The sequence below is a fragment of the Panulirus ornatus genome, chromosome 26 (genome assembly GCF_036320965.1).
Source record: "Panulirus ornatus isolate Po-2019 chromosome 26, ASM3632096v1, whole genome shotgun sequence".
Lineage (NCBI taxonomy): Eukaryota > Metazoa > Arthropoda > Malacostraca > Decapoda > Palinuridae > Panulirus > Panulirus ornatus.
The window spans coordinates 484355-506613 of record NC_092249.1 but is presented as its reverse complement, the minus strand read 5'-3'; the positions used below and the strand labels follow the sequence as shown (position 1 = coordinate 506613).

The following is a 22259-nucleotide window of genomic DNA, read 5'->3' as shown; positions in this document are numbered from 1 at the left end:
ATCCCCAACAGACTTCATACTTGCCCCTCTTTCCAAGACTCTTGCATTTACCTCCCTAACAACCCCATCCATAAACAAATTAAACAACCATGGAGACATCACACACCCCTGCCGCAAACCTACATTCACTGAGAACCAATCACTTTCCTCTCTTCCTACACGTACACATGCCTTACATCCTCGATAAAAACTTTTCACTGCTTCTAACAACTTGCCTCCCACACCATATATTCTTAATACCTTCCACAGAGCATCTCTATCAACTCTATCATATGCCTTCTCCAGATCCATAAATGCTACATACAAATCCATTTGCTTTTCTAAGTATTTCTCACATACATTCTTCAAAGCAAACACCTGATCCACACATCCTCTACCACTTCTGAAACCACACTGCTCTTCCCCAATCTGATGCTCTGTACATGCCTTCACCCTCTCAATCAATACCCTCCCATATAATTTACCAGGAATACTCAACAAACTTATACCTCTGTAATTTGAGCACTCACTCTTATCCCCTTTGCCTTTGTACAATGGCACTATGCACGCATTCCGCCAATCCTCAGGCACCTCACCATGAGTCATACATACATTAAATAACCTTACCAACCAGTCAACAATACAGTCACCCCCTTTTTTTATAAATTCCACTGCAATACCATCCAAACCTGCTGCCTTGCCGGCTTTCATCTTCCGCAAAGCTTTTACTACCTCTTCTCTGTTTACCAAATCATTTTCCCTAACCCTCTCACTTTGCACACCACCTCGACCAAAACACCCTATATCTGCCACTCTGTCATCAGACACATTCAACAAACCTTCAAAATACTCATTCCATCTCCTTCTCACATCACCACTACTTGTTATCACCTCCCCATTTACGCCCTTCACTGAAGTTCCCATTTGCTCCCTTGTCTTACGCACCCTATTTACCTCCTTCCAGAACATCTTTTTATTCTCCCTAAAATTTACTGATAGTCTCTCACCCCAACTCTCATTTGCCCTTTTTTTCACCTCTTGCACCTTTCTCTTGACCTCTTGTCTCTTTCTTTTATACTTCTCCCACTCAATTGCATTTTTTCCCTGCAAAAATCGTCCAAATGCCTCCCTCTTCTCTTTCACTAATACTCTTACTTCTTCATCCCACCACTCACTACCCTTTCTAAACAGCCCACCTCCCACTCTTCTCATGCCACAAGCATCTTTTGCGCAATCCATCACTGATTCCCTAAATACATCCCATTCCTCCCCCACTCCCCTTACTTCCATTGTTCTCACCTTTTTCCATTCTGTACACAGTCTCTCCTGATACTTCCTCACACAGGTCTCCTTCCCAAGCTCACTTACTCTCACCACCTTCTTCACCCCAACATTCACTCTTCTTTTCTGAAAACCCATACTAATCTTCACCTTAGCCTCCACAAGATAATGATCAGACATATATATATATATATATATATATATATATATATATTCGTACATCAGTCTCCCCTTCTTGTCCCCTTCACTTCTGACATACATCCTCCTTGTCAACCTCTCCTTACTCATCCTCCCCATATGTTTAAACAAATCCAGTGCAACCTCTTTAGCTCTCTCTGACATACGCTTCTTTTCATTACACTTGTCTCTTAATCTATCATCTTTCTATCAACCTTCTTTATATCACATACTGTACTGAAATATTTCATTTCCATACCATCCACCCTCTTTCGTACTTTGACATCTATGGCTGAACTGTATAACATAAGGAACTGTAAAAAGTATAGTTTTCACGAAACTGGCTGTATCAAAACAGGTTTTACTCTAGTGATAGTGTACTTAAATTTGAGCAAATACATGGCTCACATAAGTAGAGGTATCAGCCTCTGTGTTTCTGACTGTAAAATCACTATTGTAGCTAACAAGCATTGATCCTCTAAGCTCTGTCCTTTTTTAAACCTTCCAAATATGCCAGCACATTTGTATACGAGGTATGCATGTGTATAGTTCCTGTCATTAGAGAAAAGCAAAAACAGACTGTACATAAAATGCTGCTCAAAAGGCTGCATATACAAAAAGTGTAACAAATTAAAGATATATATAATACACCAGCTAGATATAGATGATATAATGTACGCGAGAAAGAGGAATCAAAAGTGAGTTGTGCCTTATAGGTTTTGAGTTCATACACACTTGAGAACCATATGTACTGTGGAGTGTACACATGACAAATTTTCACACATGGGTTGTATACTGGGTGAAGTGTTCATATGGCTTAGAGTTAATATGAGGGTCACATAGACGGTGATATGAACTCAAAGTAAGATTAAGACCAAAAAAAATTGTAATTGTATAAGACTGAAAATACACAAGGCTAAGTACAGTATCCATGACATGAATTGTTTTGAAGGTGGAGTTGTACATACAGTCAAATGTACATAAATGGGTGCTTCATAAAGCGGAGAGAACATCAAAATGAATGCAAACACAAAGACTAAACAAAATTCATGATGACTACATTACGTTAAATGTTCAAACAAGGCTTACATTCCAAACAAAATGTAACTGTGACACAATGAAGCATAGTAGGAAAGCTGTGGTAAATGAAGTGTCATACGTACCTCACGCTGGTGGAGCTGCTCACGGAGATGGTTGACTTGGTGCGCAGCGTGCAGATCAGCTGCATGAAGTCGCTCCTCAACCTCTGCCCGAGCCTGCTTACACTCCTCCAACTGATGAATCAAAATTATTCATTGGTTAGCATACACGATATCTGCTAGAAAAATTACCCCTCATACATACCATTTCCACAGTTAGCATCATATGAAGCAAAAGATAATGATGTGGTACAGTTTACTCATACATTCATGAATAATAAGAGTGTACAAGCATGAATGGAATATACAAATATATATTTTTTTTTTTCTTTGTCGCTGTCTCCCGCGTTTGCGAGGTAGCGCAAGGAAACAGACGAAAGAAATGGCCCAACCCACCCCCATACACATGCCCTGATTCAATCCACTGACAGCACGTCAACCCCGGTATACCACATCGCTCCAATTCACTCTATTCCTTGCCCTCCTTTCACCCTCCTGCATGTTCAGGCCCCGATCACACAAAATCTTTTTCACTCCATCTTTCCACCTCCAATTTGGTCTCCCTCTTCTCCTCGTTCCCTCCACCTCCGACACATATATCCTCTTGGTCAATCTTTCCTCACTCATTCTCTCCATGTGTCCAAACCACTTCAAAACACCCTCTTCTGCTCTCTCAACCACGCTCTTTTTATTTCCACACATCTCTCTTACCCTTACGTTACTCGATCAAACCACCTCACACCACACATTGTCCTCAAACATCTCATTTCCAGCACCTCCATCCTCCTGCGCACAACTCTATCCATAGCCCACGCCTCGCAACCATACAACATTGTTGGAACCACTATTCCTTCAAACATACCCATTTTTGCTTTCCGAGATAATGTTCTCGACTTCCACACATTCTTCAAGGCCCCCAGAATTTTCGCCCCCTCCCCCACCCTATGATCCACTTCCGCTTCCATGGTTCCATCCGCTGCCAGATCCACTCCCAGATATCTAAAACACCTCACTTCCTCCAGTTTTTTTCCATTCAAACTCATCTCCCAACCGACTTGACCCTCAACCCTACTGTACCTAATAACCTTGCTCTTATTCACATTTACTCTTAACTTTCTTCTTCCACACACTTTACCAAACTCAGTCACCAGCTTCTGCAGTTTCTCACATGAATCAGCCACCAGCGCTGTATCATCAGCGAACAACAACTGACTCACTTCCCAAGCTCTCTCATCCCCAACAGACTTCATACTTGCCCCTCTTTCCAAAACTCTTGCATTCACCTCCCTAACAACCCCATCCATAAACAAATTAAACAACCATGGAGACATCACACACCCCTGCCGCAAACCTACATTCACTGAGAACCAATCACTTTCCTCTCTTCCTACACATACACATGCCTTACATCCTCGATAAAAACTTTTCACTGCTTCTAACAACTTTCCTCCCACACCATATATTCTTAATACCTTCCACAGAGCATCTCTATCAACTCTATCATATGCCTTCTCCAGATCCATAAATGCTACATACAAATCCATTTGCTTTTCTAAGTATTTCTCACATACATTCTTCAAAGCAAACACCTGATCCACACATCCTCTACCACTTCTGAAACCACACTGCTCTTCCCCAATCTGATGCTCTGTACATGCCTTCACCCTCTCAATCAATACCCTCCCATGTATATATATTTTGCTTTGTCGCTGTCTTCCACGTTAGCAAGGTAGCGCAAGGAAACAGACTAAACAATGGCCCAACCCACCCACATACACAGGTATATACATACATGTCCACAAATGCACATATACATACCTATATATATACACATACAGACATATACATATATACACATGTATATAATTCATACTGTCTGCCCTTATTTATTCCCGTCGCCACCCCGTCACGCATGAAATAACAACCCCCTTCCCCCACATGTGCGCGAGGTAGCGCGAGGAAAAGACAATAAAGGACACATTTGTTCACACTCAGCCTCTAGCTGTCATGTATAATGCACTGAAACCACTGCTCCCTTTCCACATCCAGGCCCCACAAAACTTTCCATGGTTTACCCCAGATGCTTCACATGCCCTGGTTCAATCCATTGACAGCACGTCGACCCCGGTATACCACATCGTTCCAATTCACTCTATTCCTTGCGCGCATGTATAGGCACTGATCACTCAAAATCTTTTTCACCCCATCTTTCCACCTCCAATTTGGTCTCCAACTTCCCCTCGTTCCCTCCACCTCTGACACATATATCCCCTTGGTCAATTTTTCCTCACTCATTCTTTCCTTGTGACCAAACAATTTCAAAGAACCCTCTTCTGCTTTCTCAACCACCCTCTTTTTATCACCACACATCTCTCTTACCCTTTCATTACTTACTCGATCAAACCACCTCACACCACATATTGTCCTCAAACATCTTATTTCCAGTACATCTACCCTCCTCCGCACAACTCTATCTATAGCCCACGCCTCGCAACAATACATCATTGTTGGAACCACTATTCCTTCAAACATACCCATTTTTGCTTTCCAAGATAATGTTCTTGACTTCCACACATTCTTCAATGCTCCCAGAACTTTCCCCTTTCCCCAACCCTATGATTCACTTCCGCTTCCATGCTTCCATCCGCTGACAAATCCACTCCCAGATATCTAAAACACTTCACTTCCTCCAGTTTTTCTCCATTCAAACTTACCTCCCAACTGATTTGTCCCTCAACCTTACTGTACCTAAAAACCTTACTCTTATTCACACTCACTCTCAGCTTTCATCTTCACACACTTTACCAAACTCAGTCACCAGCTTCTGCAGTTTCTCACCTGAATCAGCCACCAATGCTGTATCATCAGCAAACAACAACTGACTCACTTCCCAAGCTCTCTCATCCACAACAGACTGCATACTCGCCCCTCTTTCCAAAACTTGCATTTACCTCCCTTACAACCCCATCCATAAACAAATTGAACAACTACGGAGACATCACACACCCCTGCCGCAAACCTACATTCACTGAGAACCAATCACTTTCCTCTCTTCCTACACGTACACATGCCTTACATCCTCGATAAAACTTTTCACTGCTTCCAACAACTTGCCTCCCACACCATATATTCTTAATACCTTCCACAGAGACATCAGTATCAACTCTATCTTATGCCTTCTCCAAATCCATAAATGCTACATACAAATCCATTTGCTTTTCTAAGTATTTCTCATACATTCTTCAAAGCAAACACCTGATCCACACATCCTCTATCACTTCTGAAACCACACTGCTCTTCCCCAATCTGATGCTCTGTACATGCCTTCACCCTCTCAATCAATAACCTCCCACATAATTTACCAGGAATACACAACAAACGTATACCTCTGTAATTTGAGAACTCACTTTTATCCCCTTTGCCTTTGTACAAAGGCACCATGCAAGCATTCTGCCAATCTTCAGGCACCTCTCCATGAATCATACATACATTAAGTAACCTTACCAACCAGTCAACAATACAGTCACCCCCTTTTATAATAAATTCCACTGTAATACCATCCAAACCTGCTGCCTTGCCGGCTTTCATCTTCCGCTAAGCTATTACTACCTCTTCTCTGTTTACCAAATCATTTTCCCCAACCCTCTCACTTTGTGCACCACCTTGACCAAAACACCCTATATCTGCCACTCTATAATCAAACACATTCAACAAACCTTCAAAATACTCGCTCCATCTACTTCTCACATCATCACTACTTGTTATCACCTCCCCATTAGCCCCCTTCACCGATGTTCCCATTTGTTCCCCTGTCTTATGCACTTTATTTACCTCCTTCCAAAACATCTTTATATTCCCCCTAAAATTTAATGATACTCTCTCACCCCAAATCTCATTTGCCCTCTTTTTCACCTCTTGCATCTTTCTCTTGACCTCCTGCCTCTTTCTTTTATACATCTCCCACTCATTTGCATTATTTCCCTGCAAAAATTGTCCAAATGCCTCTCTCTTCTCTTACACTAATAATCTTACTTATTCATCTCACCACTCACTACCCTTTCTAATCATCCCACCTCCCACGCTTCTCATGCCACAAGCATCTTATACGCAAGCCATCACTGCTTCCCTAAATACATTCCATTCTTCCCCCACTCCCCTTGCGTCCTTTGTTCTCACCTTTTTCCATTCTGTACTCAGTCTCTCCTGGTACTTCCTCACACAAGTCTCCTTCCCAAGTTCACTTAATTTCACCACTCTCTTCATCTCAACATTTTCTCTTCTTTTCTGAAAACCTCTACAAACCTTCACCTTCGCCTCCACAAGATAATGATCAGACAACCCTCCAGTTGCACCTCTCAGTACATTAACATCCAAAAGTCTCTCTTTCGCGCACCTATCAATTAACACTTAATCCAATACTGTTCTCTGGCCATCTTTCCTACTTACATACATATACTTATGTATATCTCTCTTTTTAAATCAGGTATTCTCAATCACCAGTCCTTTCTCTGCACATAAATCTACAAGCTCTTCATCATTTCCATTTACAACACTGAACACCCCATGTACACCAATTATTCCCTCAACTGCCACATTACTCACCTTTGCATTCAAATCACCCATCACTATAACCCGGTCTCGTGCATCAAAACTACTAACACACTCAGCTGCTCCAAAAACACTTGCCTCTCATGATCTTTCTTCTTATGCCCAGGTGCATATGCACCAATAATCACCTATCTCTCTCTTTAGTCGCCTTTATCTACATACATGTGTATGTGAGTGGGTTGGACCATTCCTTGTCTGTTTCCTTGCGATACCTCACTGACGCGGGAGACAACGATTAAGTATAATAGAATATCAATGAATATAATAAATAAGTTTATTGGATATAGCCAGCCATTTGGCTGAAAATATACAGTTGAAGCATTACAGAACAGGGAGGCCAAGATGGTTACTTGTTAACTAATCATACAAGCTTAGTGTGAGCTGGATATTTCCACACTTGGATAAGGTATAATCAGTTAGTCAGGGTGGCAGATATACAGGGATGTTTACAGTCACTGGTATAATTTATACATTATGAGCTTGACAGAACAATGAATAAAGAATATTATTATTATTATTATTATTATTTTACTTTGTCGCTGTCTCCCGCGTTAGCGAGGTAGCGCAAGGAAACAGACGAAAGAATGGCCCAACCCGCCCACATACACATGTATATACATACATGTCCACACACGCACAATATACATACCTATACATCTCAATGTATACATATATATACACACACAGACATATACATATATACACATGTACATAATTCATACTGTCTGCCTTTATTTGTTCCCATCGCCACCTCGCCACACATGGAATAACAACCCCCTACCCCCTCATGTGTGCGAGGTAGCGCTAGGAAAAACACCAAAGGCCCCATTCGTTCACACTCAGTCTCTAGCTGTCATGTAATAATGCACTGAAACCACAGCTCCCTTTCCACATCCAGGCCCCACACGCTTTGCATGGTTTACCCCAGACGCTTCACATGCTCTGGTTCAATGCATTGACAGCACATCGACCCCGGTATACCACATCGTTCCAATTCACTCTATTCCTTGCACGCCTTTCACCCTCCTGCATGTTCAGGCCCCGATCACTCAAAATCTTTTTCACTCCATCTTTCCACCTCCAATTTGGTCTCCCACTTCTCCTCGTTCCCTCCACCTCTGACACATATATCCTCTTGGTCAATCTTTCCTCACTCATTCTCTCCATGTGACCAAACCATTTCAAAACACCCTCTTCTGCTCTCTCAACCACACTCTTTTTATTTCCACACATCTCTCTCACCCTTACATTACTTACTCGATCAAACCACCTCACACCACATACTGTCCTCAAACATCTAATTTCCAGCACATCCACCCTCCTGCGCACAACTCTATCCATAGCCCACGCCTCGCAACCATACAACATTGTTGGAACCACTATTCCTTCAAACATACCCATTTTTGCTTTCCGAGATAATGTTCTCGACTTCCAAACATTCTTCAAGGCTCCCAGAATTTTCGCCCCCTCCCCCACCCTATGATTCACTTCCGCTTAGAGTAATACAGTAGCTGACATACCACATAACCTAACAGACAGAAAACTGAGCTGCTCATTAAATAGCTGTACACTCGTTCATGGATTGTTCATGAAGTTTACAGATGTCAGTATGAGATTGTTCACATATCTGGCACTAACTTTGTTTCCTTCCTCTGAACCTTCTCCATTAACTCTTTGAGCTTCTCTAGGTTTGGTAACCACACTTGAGAAACACAATCTGGCTTTGGCCTTATGTACATATGAAAACATGTCTAAATATCTCCTGATCCACAAACTTGAGTAGTTCTAAAGAAGGCAAACTATGAGTAATTTTACAGAAGAGAACATTATGAGTAATCCAACAGGAGTCACATAATGAATAATTCTAAAGACACATGAGGAATAATCATTTACAAGATATGAGTAACTATGGCATACTGTATCTATGGGAGGCCTGCAGTATCTCTATGGGGGCTCATAGTGAGAAACTCTATGGGAGGCCTGTGGTGAGAAACTTTGCACGGTGCCCACAGTGAGGAACTCTACATGAGTCCATGGTAACTCTATGTGAGGCCCATGGTAAGTAAATCTATGGAAGGCCTATGATGAGCAATTCTACAGAAGACCCATGATAAGTAACTCTTTGGGGAGCTAATGGTGAGTAACTCAAAGGGGATCCATTAATGGCAGGTAACTGAAGGAGGCCCATGGTCACTCAAAAGGAGGCCTAAGGTGAGTAACACCAAAGAAGATCAATGGTGAATAACTTTATGGGAGACCCAAGTTGAGTAACTACAGGATGCCCATGGTAAGTAAGAATGGGAGGCCCATGACAGGCATCTACATCAGCCCTCACAATAAGTAATTCTATGGAAGGCCTCCTATACTCTGTGGGATTCTCATGGTATGCAACTCAAAGGAAGGTCCATGGCGAGTATCTCTGTGGAAGACCAATGTCAAGAAACTCTACAGGATGTTCATGGAGAGGAACTCGTAGGAGGCCCACGATGGGTAACCATGGGAGAGATATACTGAATACGTCTACAGGAGGCCTATGATGATTAACTTGGGGAGGCCCAAGGTGAGTGACTCTGTGGGAAATCCATGATAAGTAACTACTGGAGGCTCACAGCGAGTCATTATGGATACCCACAGTAAGTACCTCTACAGGAGGCTTACAGTGAATAACTCGGCCAAAAGGCACAGGGTAAATAATTACAGAAGGTACTTGGTAAGTAACTGTATGGGAGGCCCATGGTGAGTAACTGTATGGGCAACATCTTCCAGGTTTGGTGAAGCAGGCAAGAAATGTTTGGCCAAGCATTTGTCAATGTTTACTGATGATATACCTCAGCCCAACCAGCCACCATATATGGCCTAGCTGCCACAATATTACCCTCCCATCCACCCCTACCACCTACCCTTCCATCACCACCAGCTTTCCCACCTACTCCCTGATCACCGCTACCGTCCCATCTACTCCCATACCACTACCTTCCTCCCATCTCTCCTCTATCAACCCCAACCTCCCATCTACTTCCCAATCACCCCATCTTCCCAATTACTTCCCTATCACCCTACCCTCCAACCAATTCCCTAATCACCTCCATCCTTCCATCTACTCCACACTCACCCCCACCCTCCCACACATTCTTTTACCACTAACACTTTCCCATTCATCCCCCCCTACCACCACCCTCCCCCAATCTCCCATCTTCACATAAAGTCGATCACTGGGGCTTTCAGTGTCATGTGTGAAGAGCAGGACAAACAGGTCCAAAATTATGGATGGTGGGTGTTCCCAGCCCTCATTTGGGTTGCCTTGTGAATATAACATTATTCATTAACCACCTGCATCCATGACACAGAATGTGTTAATTGTTCACGTTCATATCTGGCACATAAAATAATCCACATTTCAACCCAGACATGTGTCGGCTCACAGAAATGCAGATTACATATCTTACACGTTCAACTGATGTTCACAGTGGGAAATAGCCCAGCCTTCCATCCACTTCCTATCTGTACACTATCAACACAGTGCTTGGCATACAAACTACACCTGTCTGCTGAGGCATGGGCTAATCAGAGAATTAACCTTCTAATATTTGCCTAGAATGAAAAGGACAAAAGTCACCTTCACTGGCATTGAAAGCACAAGGCAAAACTAAAACTTATCAGACTAGGCAAAAAGGTACAAATGATGACAAAAAGTGGTTAGAAAGCTTTCACTCTTCTGCCAATACAAGGAGTCAGTACTTTCATCAAGCTGCCACATATGAATATGACCTTACAAACCGGAAGCGTCTGTTATATCATCTGGTCAGATATGAATGGTTTAGAAATGAGAAAAAATAAATGAACAGAATTTCTAAATAATTCATCAGCCATTGGTGAAAATGTTACTCACAAAATATTTGATCAAGGGCTTGAAGTGTTGGAATGATGAAAATAATCTTTAAACGCAAGGTTGTTTACAATATATGCAGAATCAATGAGCAAAGTTATTAGGTTCAGTAAGGTTGAGGGACAACTTGGCTGGAAGGTAAGTTTGAAGGGAGAAAAACTGGAGGAAGTGAAGTGTTCTAGATGTCTGGAAATGGATTTGGCAGCGGATGGAACCATGGAAGCAGAAGTGAGTCACAGGGTGGTGGAGGGGGCGAAGGTTCTGGGAGCACTGAAGAATGTGTGGAGAGAACATTATCTCGGAGAGTAAAAATAGGTATGTTTGAAGGAATAGTAGTTCCGACAAATGCTATATGGTTGGGAGCCATGGGCTATAGATATAGTTGTACAGATGAGGGTGGATGTGTTGGAAATGAAATGTTTGAGGATATGTGGTGTGAGGTGGTTTGATCGAGTACATAATAAAGGGGTGAGAGAGATGTGTGGAAAGAAAAAGTGTGCGGCTGAGAGAGCAGAAGAGGGTGTGTTGAAATGGTTTGGACATATAGAGAGAATGAGTGAGGAAAGATTGATAAAGAGGATATATGTGTCAGAGGTGGAGGGAACAAGATCTGGGAGACCAAATTGGAGGTGAAAGGATGGAGTGAAAAAGAATTTGAGCGATCGGGGCCTGAACATACGGGAGGGTAAGAGGTGTGCAAGGAATAGAGTGAATTGAAACGATGTGGTACACAGGGGTCGACGTGCTGTCAATGGTCAGAACCACAGTATGTGAAACGTCTGGTGTAAACCATAGAATGGTATGCGGGGCCTAAATGTGGACTGGGTGCTGTGGTTTCGGTGCATCACACATGACAGCTAAAGACTGAGTGTGAACAAATGTGGCCTTTTTTGTCTGTTTTCCTGGCACTACCTCGCTGAAGCAGGGGGTAGTGATGCTGTTTCCTGCGGGACAGGGTAGCGACAGGAATGGATGAAGCAAGTATGAATATGTACATGTGTATATATGTATATGTCTGTGTATATATATGTATATGTGTATATGTTGATATGTTTATGTCTGTGTATGTGTATGTATATGTGTATATGTTGTTATGTATATGTATGTATGTGTGTATGGGCATCTACGTATCTATATATGTGTGTATATGAATGGATGGACCATTCTTCGTCTCTTTTCTGGCACTACCTCACTGACACAGGAATCCGCAATCAAGTATAATAGAAATAAAAAAGAGGTGCTTGCATTCTGAGCACCCAGTGCACCTACAAATAGCACATGTACCCACATTTTCTTGCTTACAGGTGAGAATTCTGGTTTTCTCATTAGAAAGGTAAGAGCCAAGCATCATGAGGCACAGGTGGAAGAAATATGGTGGTCAGAATTGAAATTCCTAAAATGAAGCGGCAGCTAGGAAGATTAAAATGTGAACATCCTTCCCTCAAGATAGACTGACCACACTAAGGTGGACTGCTGGTGTAGGATGATTTCACACTAAGAGTATCATATGCTTGTACCCACAATTAACCTTTGTCATGCATTGCCTTTGAAAATATATGGACGGGGGGAGGGGGGGTAGACTTTTTTTTTTTTTTTTGCAGACACTGCAGTTATATCAAATCCAAGAATTTTATCACAGTATCTGGGAAGACAAGTAACCAGCAAAGGGAAAACCAGTTAAGATGTTACAGACAAGTGAATATATTATGCCAACAGCCCTCCACTTCTGACACACAAACTCTCTTTGTCAACCTCTCATCTATCCTTTCTATATTTGTAATCGATTTAAGCATATCCTCGACAGTTTTCTTAAGCATGCTCTTGTTATTACCACAACTCTCCACTATCCCATCATTCTATATTTTCCTTCATTCATCATCACAGAACTGAAATTTTTCCAGTCATTGAATTAACATTCTAAGAATATCCAAACAGTACATTCAAAAACCTATACATCACGTGCCTAAGAGTATCATATGCTTGTACCCACAATTAACCTTTGTCATGCATTGCCTTTGAAAATATATGGAAGGGGGGAGGGGGGGTAGACTTTTTTTTTTTTTGCAGACACTGCAGTTATATCAAATCCAAGAATTTTATCACAGTATCTGGGAAGACAAGTAACCAGCAAAGGGAAAACCAGTTAAGATGTTACAGACAAGTGAATATATTATGCCAACAGCCCTCCACTTCTGACACACAAACTCTCTTTGTCAACCTCTCATCTATCCTTTCTATATTTGTAATCGATTTAAGCATATCCTCGACAGTTTTCTTAAGCATGCTCTTGTTATTACCACAACTCCTCACTATCCCATCATTCTATATTTTCCTTCATTCATCATCACAGAACTGAAATTTTTCCAGTCATTGAATTAACATTCTAAGAATATCCAAACAGTACATTCAAAAACCTATACATCACGTGCCTCAAGACCCTATCCCTCCAAAAACAAAACTGTATATCCTATAAACAGATAAGATGCACAAGATGAAAAGAATCCAGGGTTACCTTAATACAGTCCTGTAAAAACAAGAAGGTTGAAAAAGCTCATCAACGTACACTATTGGTTTCAATACAGGAGAGAATATGCAAATGAAATCTTACAATAAAATATTCAAATTCTTCTAAGGTTTAAGTTTCAATACTCTAAATTTTGCAAAGTCTGGAAAAAACGTACAGTTCAATGTCAATAAAATGCACAATACCTGAGAGCGTCCACGTGGCTGAGGTGAAAATAAAGTAGGCAACACTGTAATGTGAAACTTGTGCACATTCCAATCCTTAATTTCCACAATAATACATCTATGATATAAGCACAGTACTTGCATGTCTAGCACACAATTTCTTCAAAACTATACAAGAAACTGATTATTTTTGTACTCATCCAAAAAGCAGCTAAATACAAATCATATAAAAGGAAGGTTACAATGTCTGAAGCAGTGTCACTTTTTCATTTTCTCAAATACTTCAAAATCCTATCATTACCATATTACTACAGGTTGAGTATCCTTTATCCGAAATGCCTAGGATCAGAAGTGTTTAGGATTTTGGAACATTGCATACTCATGAGATATGTGGAAAACAGGATGGCATGGAAACAAACAGGTTAGAGCTGAGACATACCTCAACGTTTCGACCGCTCAAACGTCTTCCTCGGGATACCAGCATTTGGCGGGACTGTGTTCCTGGCAAGCGATGGTCACTCAGTTGGACGCCTTGACGTGTAGCTCTCTGATTGGATCGCTTATCCTGCTGCCTCCATCTGTTCACAGTGATCTCCGCTGCCTGATGTTATCAACAGATGAACCCAGACCTTGTGTTAACATTGTTCTTCATCCCTTCCTCTAGGTAAGCTTTCACACTATCAATAAACAGATCCAGTCAGAAAGCGACACGCCAAGGTGTCCAACCGTGAGACGATCACTTCCTGGGAAATGTGGTCCTACCGAATGCTAGAATCAGTATCTCCTGAGGAAGACAGTTGAATGGTCGAAATGTTCGGCATGTCTTGGGTCTAACCCGTTTGTTTCCATACCATCTTATTTTCCATATCTGTCATGATGGATAATGGATAGAGATACCTTCGGGATGGGACCCAAGTCTAAACACAAAATCCATTTATGTTCCATACACAACTTATACACACAGCCTGATGATAATGTATATAATATTTTTAGTATTTTTACACATGAAATAATGTTTGTGTAACAATGAACCATCAGAAAGCTTGGGTGTCACATCAGTCGCCCATGTGGACAGTCTGTGGTTGTTTGGCATCACCTTCATCCCTGACTCTTTTGAATTTATATGCTATTGATAAGCAATCATTTTCTTACACTTATTCACACAATGCAGAGAATAAGCAAAAAACTGAGTAATGCACGGTCTGGCAGTGATGATGGTTTGTAACAAACTGGTGCCAACAAAGCGTCAGAGCCTAGCATGGGCAAGTGAGATAAGGTGTGGAATCGTCTACTTGTAATGTTATGTGGCCGCTCAAAAAAAAAAGATTTTGGATTATTTTGGATTGGGCATGCTCAACCTGTATGAAGTCTGGCATTTACTGTCAATCATACTACACCAACTATTACAATCATGATTTAACTTCATAAAATACAATTGGATGAATCCATGTGAGTACATAACCTTCTCAATGATCTATTTCATAAAAACTGTAAATAAACTTACCTCATGCTTGTGAAGCTGACACAAAGATTCCAACTCCTTGATGTGATCTCGAGGTACTAATACTTGTGTATCATTATCTGTAAACCATAATATCCATTGGTCCAAAGTTTTAAGAAAAGAACACTGACATTAACTGCAAGCTGATAAATAAAAAATCAAGTCTATAAAGGCAATGTAAAGCCTTCACCACTATCCTCCTTAGATCATATGTACTTTTGCTCTGTTTGTATCCATATGTCTTACGTTCTTTGAATCTTTCAAACTGACCCACATCTCCATTTTTTATGTATTAGGACCATCCTAGTTATTTCCAATTTCACTCAGACTCTGTTTTTCCTAGAAATGGTTCAGTAAATTCAGAATAATTCCTCTCTCTCTCTCTCTCTCTCTCTCTCTCTCTTCCATACTTAAACAATTCTGTGGAAATATTAAATCATTTCATCCACTGTCATACCTTGTAACTCACACGGTGGGGGAGGGGGTGAAGTTTCTGGAAGACATGAAGAATGTGTGGAAGGAAAGGTTATCTTGGAAAGCAAAAATGGGTATGTTTGAGGGAGTACTAGTTCCAACAGTGTTATATGATTGTGAGGCATGGGCTAATGTTTGAGGGAATACTAGTTCCAACAATGTTATATGGTTGCAAGGCATGGGCTACAGATAGGGTTGTACAAAGGAGGGTGGATGTGTTGGAAATGAAATGTTTGAGGACAATATGTGGTGTAAGGTGGTTTGATCAAATAAGTAATGAAAGGGTAAAAGAGATGTGTGGAAATAAAAAGAGTATGCTTGACAGAGCAGAAGAGGGTGTGTCGAAATGGTTTGGACATATGGAGAGAATGAGTGAGGAAGGATTGACAAAGTGGATATATGAGTCAAAGGTGGAGGGAACAAGGAAAAGCGGGAGACCAAACTGGAAGTGGAAGGATGAAGTGGAAGAGACTTTGAATGATTGGGACCTGAAAATAAAGGAGGGTGAGAGGCGAGCAAGGAATAGATTGAATAGGAACGATGTGGTAACCGTTATTGACATACTCTCAATGGACTGAATCAGGGCATGTGAAGCAGCTGGGGTAAACCATGAAAAGTTCTGTGGGGCCTGGATGTGGATAGGGAGCTGTGATTTCCATGCATGACACAGGACATCTAGAGACTGAGTGTGAACAATTGTGGCCTTTTTTGTCTGTTTTCCTGATGCTACCTCGCTAAAGCGGGGACTAGCGATGCTATTTCCTGTGTGATGGGGTTGACAGAAATGGATGAAAGCAAGCAAGTATGAATAGGCACATGTGTACATATGTATATGTCTGTGTATGTATATGTTGATATGTATATGTATGTATATGTGCGTGTATGGGCATTTCGGTATATATGTGTATATGAGTGGATGGGCCATTCTTCGTCTATTTCCTGGCGCTGCTTCACTGACGCGAGAAACAACGATTAATTGCAATAATAATAAAAAGTATAGATGTAAGAGAAGAATGCTGAATGAGGTGGGATGAAAGCAAGAAAATTAAACAAAAAAATAATGATATATCAAAAGTACCTCACAAAAGGTAATACTATTGTAATATCTCTAAGGAACTTTCGGTCAGACAGAATGAGAAGGATTCAGAAAACTTGTCTATCCACACATCGAACACCATGTATAATTCTGTGTGGTCAACATACCACAAGAAAAATATTGCACATTTGAAAATGTCGAATGTAGAGCCACAAAGCTTGTTGTCAGTCTAATGAACAAATGCTATGAGGAGACATTTATCATAAAGCTACTATCCCAGGAGGATATTACAGGGATTTAACACTTAAGAGTATAACTGGTGTACATAGGGTAATCAGTGTTGTGAATGGAAATGAAGCGCATGTGGATTTGTGAGCTGAAAAGACAGATGATTGGGAATACCTGATTTAAAAAGACAGATATACGTAAGTATATATACATATATATATATTCTATTCATCTATTTATTTTGCTTTCTTGCTGTCTCCCGCATTAGTGAGGTAGCGCAAGGAAACAGACGAAAGAATGTCCCAACCCACCCACATACACATGTATATACATACACGTCCACACACGCAAGTATACATACCTATACATCTCAATGTACACATATATATACAAACACAGACATATACATATATACACATGTACATAATTCATACTGTCTGCCTTTACTTATTCCCATCGCCACCCCGCCACACACAGAATAACAACCCCCTCCCCCCTCATGTGTGTGAGGTAGCACTAGGAAAAGGCAACAAAGGCCACATTCGTTCACAATCAGTCTCTAGCTGTCATGTAATAATGCACTGAAACCACAGCTCCCTTTCCACATCCAGGCCCCACAGAACTTTCCATGGTTTACCCCAGACAATTCAAATGCCCTGGTTCAATGCATTGACAGCACGTCGACCCCGGTATACCACATCGTTCCAATTCACTCTATTCCTTGCATGCCTTTCACCCCTCTGTATGTTCAGGCTCCGATCACTCAAAATCTTTTTCACTCCATCCTTCCACCTCCAATTTGGTCTCCCACTTCTCCTCGTTCCCTCCACCTCCGACACATATATCCTCTTGGTCAATCTTTCCTCACTCAATCTCTCCATGTGACCAAACCATTTCAAAACCCCCTCTTCTGCTCTCTCAACCACACTCTTTTTATTTCCACACATCTCTCTTACCCTTACGTTACTTACTCGATCAAACCACCTCACACCACATATTGTCCTCAAACATCTCATTTCCAGCACATCCACCATCCTCTGCACAATTCTAACCATAGCCCACGCCTCACAACCATACAACATTGTTGGAACCACTATTCCTTCAAACATACCCATTTTTGCTTTCCGGGATAATGTTCTCGACTTCCACACATTCTTCAACGCTCCCAGAATTTTTGCCCCCTCCCCACCCTATGGTTCACTTTCGCTTCCATGGTTCCATCCGCTGCCAGATCCACTCCCAGATATCTAAAACACTACTTCCTCTAGTTTTTCTCCATTCAAACTTACCTCCCAATTGACTTGACCCTCAACCCTACTGTACCTAATAACCTTGCTCTTATTCACATTTACTCTTAACTTTCTTCTTTCACACACTTTACCAAACTCAGTCACCAGCTTCTGCAGTTTCCCACATGAATCAGCCACCAGCGCTGTATCATCAGCGAACAACAACTGACTCACTTCCCAAGCTCTCTCATCCACAACAGACTGCATACTTGCCCCTCTTTCCAAAACTCTTGCATTCACCTCCCTAACAACTCCATCCATAAACAAATTAAACAACCATGGAGACATCACACACCCCTGCCACAAACCTACATTCACTGAGAACCAATCACTTTCCTCTCTTCCTACACGTACACATGCCTTACATCCTCGATAAAAACTTTTCACTGCTTCTAGCAACTTGCCTCCCACACCATAAATTCTTAATACCTTCCACAGAGCATCTCTATCAGCTCTATCATATGCCTTCTCCAGATCCATAAATGCTACATACAAATCTATTTGCTTTTCTAAGTATTTCTCACATACATTCTTCAAAGCAAACACCTGATCCACACATCCTCTACCACTTCTGAAACCACACTGCTCTTCCCCAGTCTGATGCTCTGTACATGCATCCACTCTCTCAATCAATACCCTCCCATATAATTTACCAGGAATACTCAACAAACTTATACCTCTGTAATTTGAACACTCACTCTTCTCCCCTTTGCCTTTGTACAATGGCACTATGCAAGCATTCCGCCAATCCTCAGGCACCTCACCATGAATCATACATACATTAAATAACCTTACCAACCAGTCAACAATACAGTCACCCCCTTTTTTAATAAATTCCACTGCAATACCATCCAAACCTGCTGCCTTGCCGGCTTTCATCTTCCGCAAAGCTTTTACTACCTCTTCTCTATTTACCAAATCATTTTCTCTAACCCTCTCACTTTGCACACCACCTCGACCAAAACACCCTATATCTGCCACTCTATCATCAAACACATTCAACAAACCTTCAAAATACTCACTCCATCTCCTTCTTACATCACCACTAGTTATCACCTCCCCATTAGCCCCCTTCACTGAAGTTCCCATTTGCTCCCTTGTCTTACGCATTTTATTTACCTCCTTCCAAAACATTTTTTTATTCTCCCTAAAATTTAATGATACTCTCTCACCCCAACTCTCATTTGCCCTCTTTTTCACCTCTTGCACCTTTCTCTTGACCTCCTGCCTCTTTCTTTTAAACATCTCCCACTCATTTGCATTTTTTCCCTGCAAAAATCGTTCAAATGCCTCTCTCTTCTCTTTCACTAATAATCTTACTTCTTCATCCCACCACTCACTACCCTTTCTAATCAACCCACCTCCCACGCTTCTCATGCTACAAGCATCTTTTGCACAAGCCATCACTGCTTCCCTAAATACATCCCATTCCTCCCCCACTCCCCTTACCTCCTTTGTTCTCACCTTTTTCCATTCTGTACTCAGTCTCTCCTGGTACTTCCTCACACAAGTCTCCTTCCTAAGCTCACTTACTCTCACCACTCTCTTTACCCCCCCCCCCCAAAAAAAAAATTATTTATTTTGTTTTGTCACTGTCTCCCGCGTTTGCGAGGTAGTGCAAGGAAACAGACGAAAGAAATGGCCCAACCCATCCCCATACACATGTATATACATACACGTCCACACGCAAATATACATACCTATACATCTCAATGTACACATATATATACACACACAGACATATACATATATACACATGTACATAATTCATACTGTTTGCCTTTATTTATACCCATTGCCACCTCGCCACACATGAAATAACATCCCCCTTCCCCCTCATGTGTGCGAGGTAGCGCTAGGAAAAGACAACAAAGGCCCCATTCGATCACACTCAGTCCCCAGCTGCCACGTAATAATGCCCAAAACCACAGCTCCCCCTCCACATCCAGGCCCCACAGAACTTTCCATGGTTTACCCCAGACGCTTCACATGCCCTGATTCAATCCATTGACAGCACATCGACCCCAGCATACCACATCGATCCAGTTCACTCTATTCCTTGCCCGCCTTTCACCCTCCTATATATATATATATATATATATATATATATATATATATATATATATATATATATACATATTATTATATGTGTTTGATGATAGAGTGGCAGATATAGGGTGTTTTGGTCAAGGTGGTGTGCAAAGTGAGAGGGTTAGGGAAAATGATTTGGTAATCAGAGAAGAGGTAGTAAAAGCTTTGCAGAAGATGAAAGCCAGCAAGGCAGCGGGTTTGGATGGTATTGCAGTGGAATTTATTATAAAAGGGGTTGACTGTATTGTTGACTGGTTGGTAAGGTTATTTAATGTACATATGATTCATGGTAAGGTGCCTGAGGATTGGTGGAATGCTTGCATAGTGCCATTGTACAAAGGCAAAGGTGATAAGAGTGAGTGCTTAAATTACAGAGGTATAAGTTTGTTGAGTATTCCTGGTAAATTATATGGGAGGGTATTGATTGAGAGGGTGAAGGCATGTACAGAGCATCAGATTGGGGAAGAGCAGTGTGGTTTCAGAAGTGGTAGATGATGTGTGAATCAGGTGTTTGCTTTGAAGAATGTATGAGAAATACTTAGAAAAGCAAATGGATTTGTATGTTGCATTTATGGATCTGGAGAAGGCATATGATAAGAGTTGACAGAGATGCTCTGTGGAAGGTATTAAGAATATATGGTGTGGGAGGCAAGTTGTTAGAAGCAGTGAAAAGTTTTTATCGAGGATGTAAGGCATGTGTACGTGTAGGAAGAGAGGAAAGTGATTGGTTCTCAGTGAATGTAGGTTTGTGGCAGGGGTGTGTGATGTCTCCATGGTTGTTTAATTTGTTTATGGATGGGGTTGTTGGGGAGGTGAATGCAAGAGTTTTGGAAAGAGGGGCAAGTATGCAGTCTGTTGTGGATGAGAGAGCATGGGAAGTGAGTCAGCTGTCAGTTGATAAACACTTACCAAACAAAAGTAAATATTAGGCTAGGGTTATACAAGCCCATTAAACCTTATATGTTCGTGTATTCATTCACACTGAAGGGAGTGAACTACAGTATTCCCAACAATCTAAATTAGCAATGGGAAAGAGTTCTCCAATGTCTCCACTAAAACTGTGTGAAATGAAAACTGATCTTTTCATTCAAGAGCATTAAAATTTGTATCTTAAATAGAAAACATTTTTCCTACGAGAAAAGTCGATAAATTCAGATGTACAGAATTAAGAGGAAACAAATCTCGGCAAAATACCGTTTGATCTTCTGGTACCTGCAGGTTGCTACATACCAACTGCCATAAACAATATCCAAGGCACCTTCCATCACAATATATTTTCAAAACAGTATACTGTTAGTGCAAATAAATTGAGAAGTATGTTAATGTTAATTTCGATGTTTCCCTTTGCTCGAATATTTCTCTGGCTCCTATCAAGCCACTATTTCATGCCATTTAATGATCAAAGATCTTTACCCACTACCACACCCTACCTACCTTCACCATCGTCCAGGCCTTCAGACAGAACTTGGCGAGTGAGATTAGACAGCTGGCCTTTCAAGCTGCCTAAGCTGTCGTTCAAGTTTACTCCCAGCCAAGACATCCTCTTTCAACATATAAATTATTTTCTCATGGAAAGGCTACATGGTAAGAACCATATTTTAAAGCATTAGACTTTTTTTTTTACACAGATAATGAAATACACAACACTCTCTGCCAACTAAGCAATGTTTTGATGTCACTCAACTCTAGGTATAGGTCTTTCCTGTACAATTTACTTTGAAAAGTACTCCAGTTTAAGATCCTTGAATTCAAATAAATTTTCATCTTAGAATTATTGCATCTTTCTATAAAAATAAAATAATAAAAGCTCATTCATTACTAATTTTGAGATCAACTTAAAAAGATGTATAGGGTTTACTACTGACTGATGTACAATAATATG

The 22259-nt window shown here is 41.1% G+C and overlaps 1 protein-coding gene across 1 annotated transcript; it reads right to left on the bottom strand.

The window, feature by feature from the left end:
- Positions 1–520: 520 nt before the first annotated feature.
- Positions 521–22074, bottom strand: LOC139757382 (thyroid receptor-interacting protein 11-like). The gene is made up of 3 exons (XM_071677812.1): positions 21812–22074; positions 15263–15339; positions 521–2711 (listed from the first exon to the last, which is right to left on the bottom strand). The coding sequence occupies exons 1-3, from the start codon at positions 21915–21917 to the stop codon at positions 2523–2525; spliced, it is 372 nt and encodes a 123-aa protein (XP_071533913.1). The 5' UTR covers positions 21918–22074; the 3' UTR covers positions 521–2522.
- Positions 22075–22259: the final 185 nt, after the last annotated feature.

Bases quoted from the DNA above. Each gene is read 5' to 3' on its own strand.
- LOC139757382 (XM_071677812.1), bottom strand. From the start codon at position 21,917: ATGTCTTGGCTGGGAGTAAACTTGAACGACAGCTTAGGCAGCTTGAAA. The intron at 15,340-21,811 runs GTAGGTAGGGTG...TATGGTTTACAG, and splicing joins AGGCCTGGACGATGGTGAAG to ATAATGATACACAAGTATTA. The intron at 2,712-15,262 runs GTAAGTTTATTT...TTGATTCATCAG, and splicing joins GTCAGCTTCACAAGCATGAG to TTGGAGGAGTGTAAGCAGGC.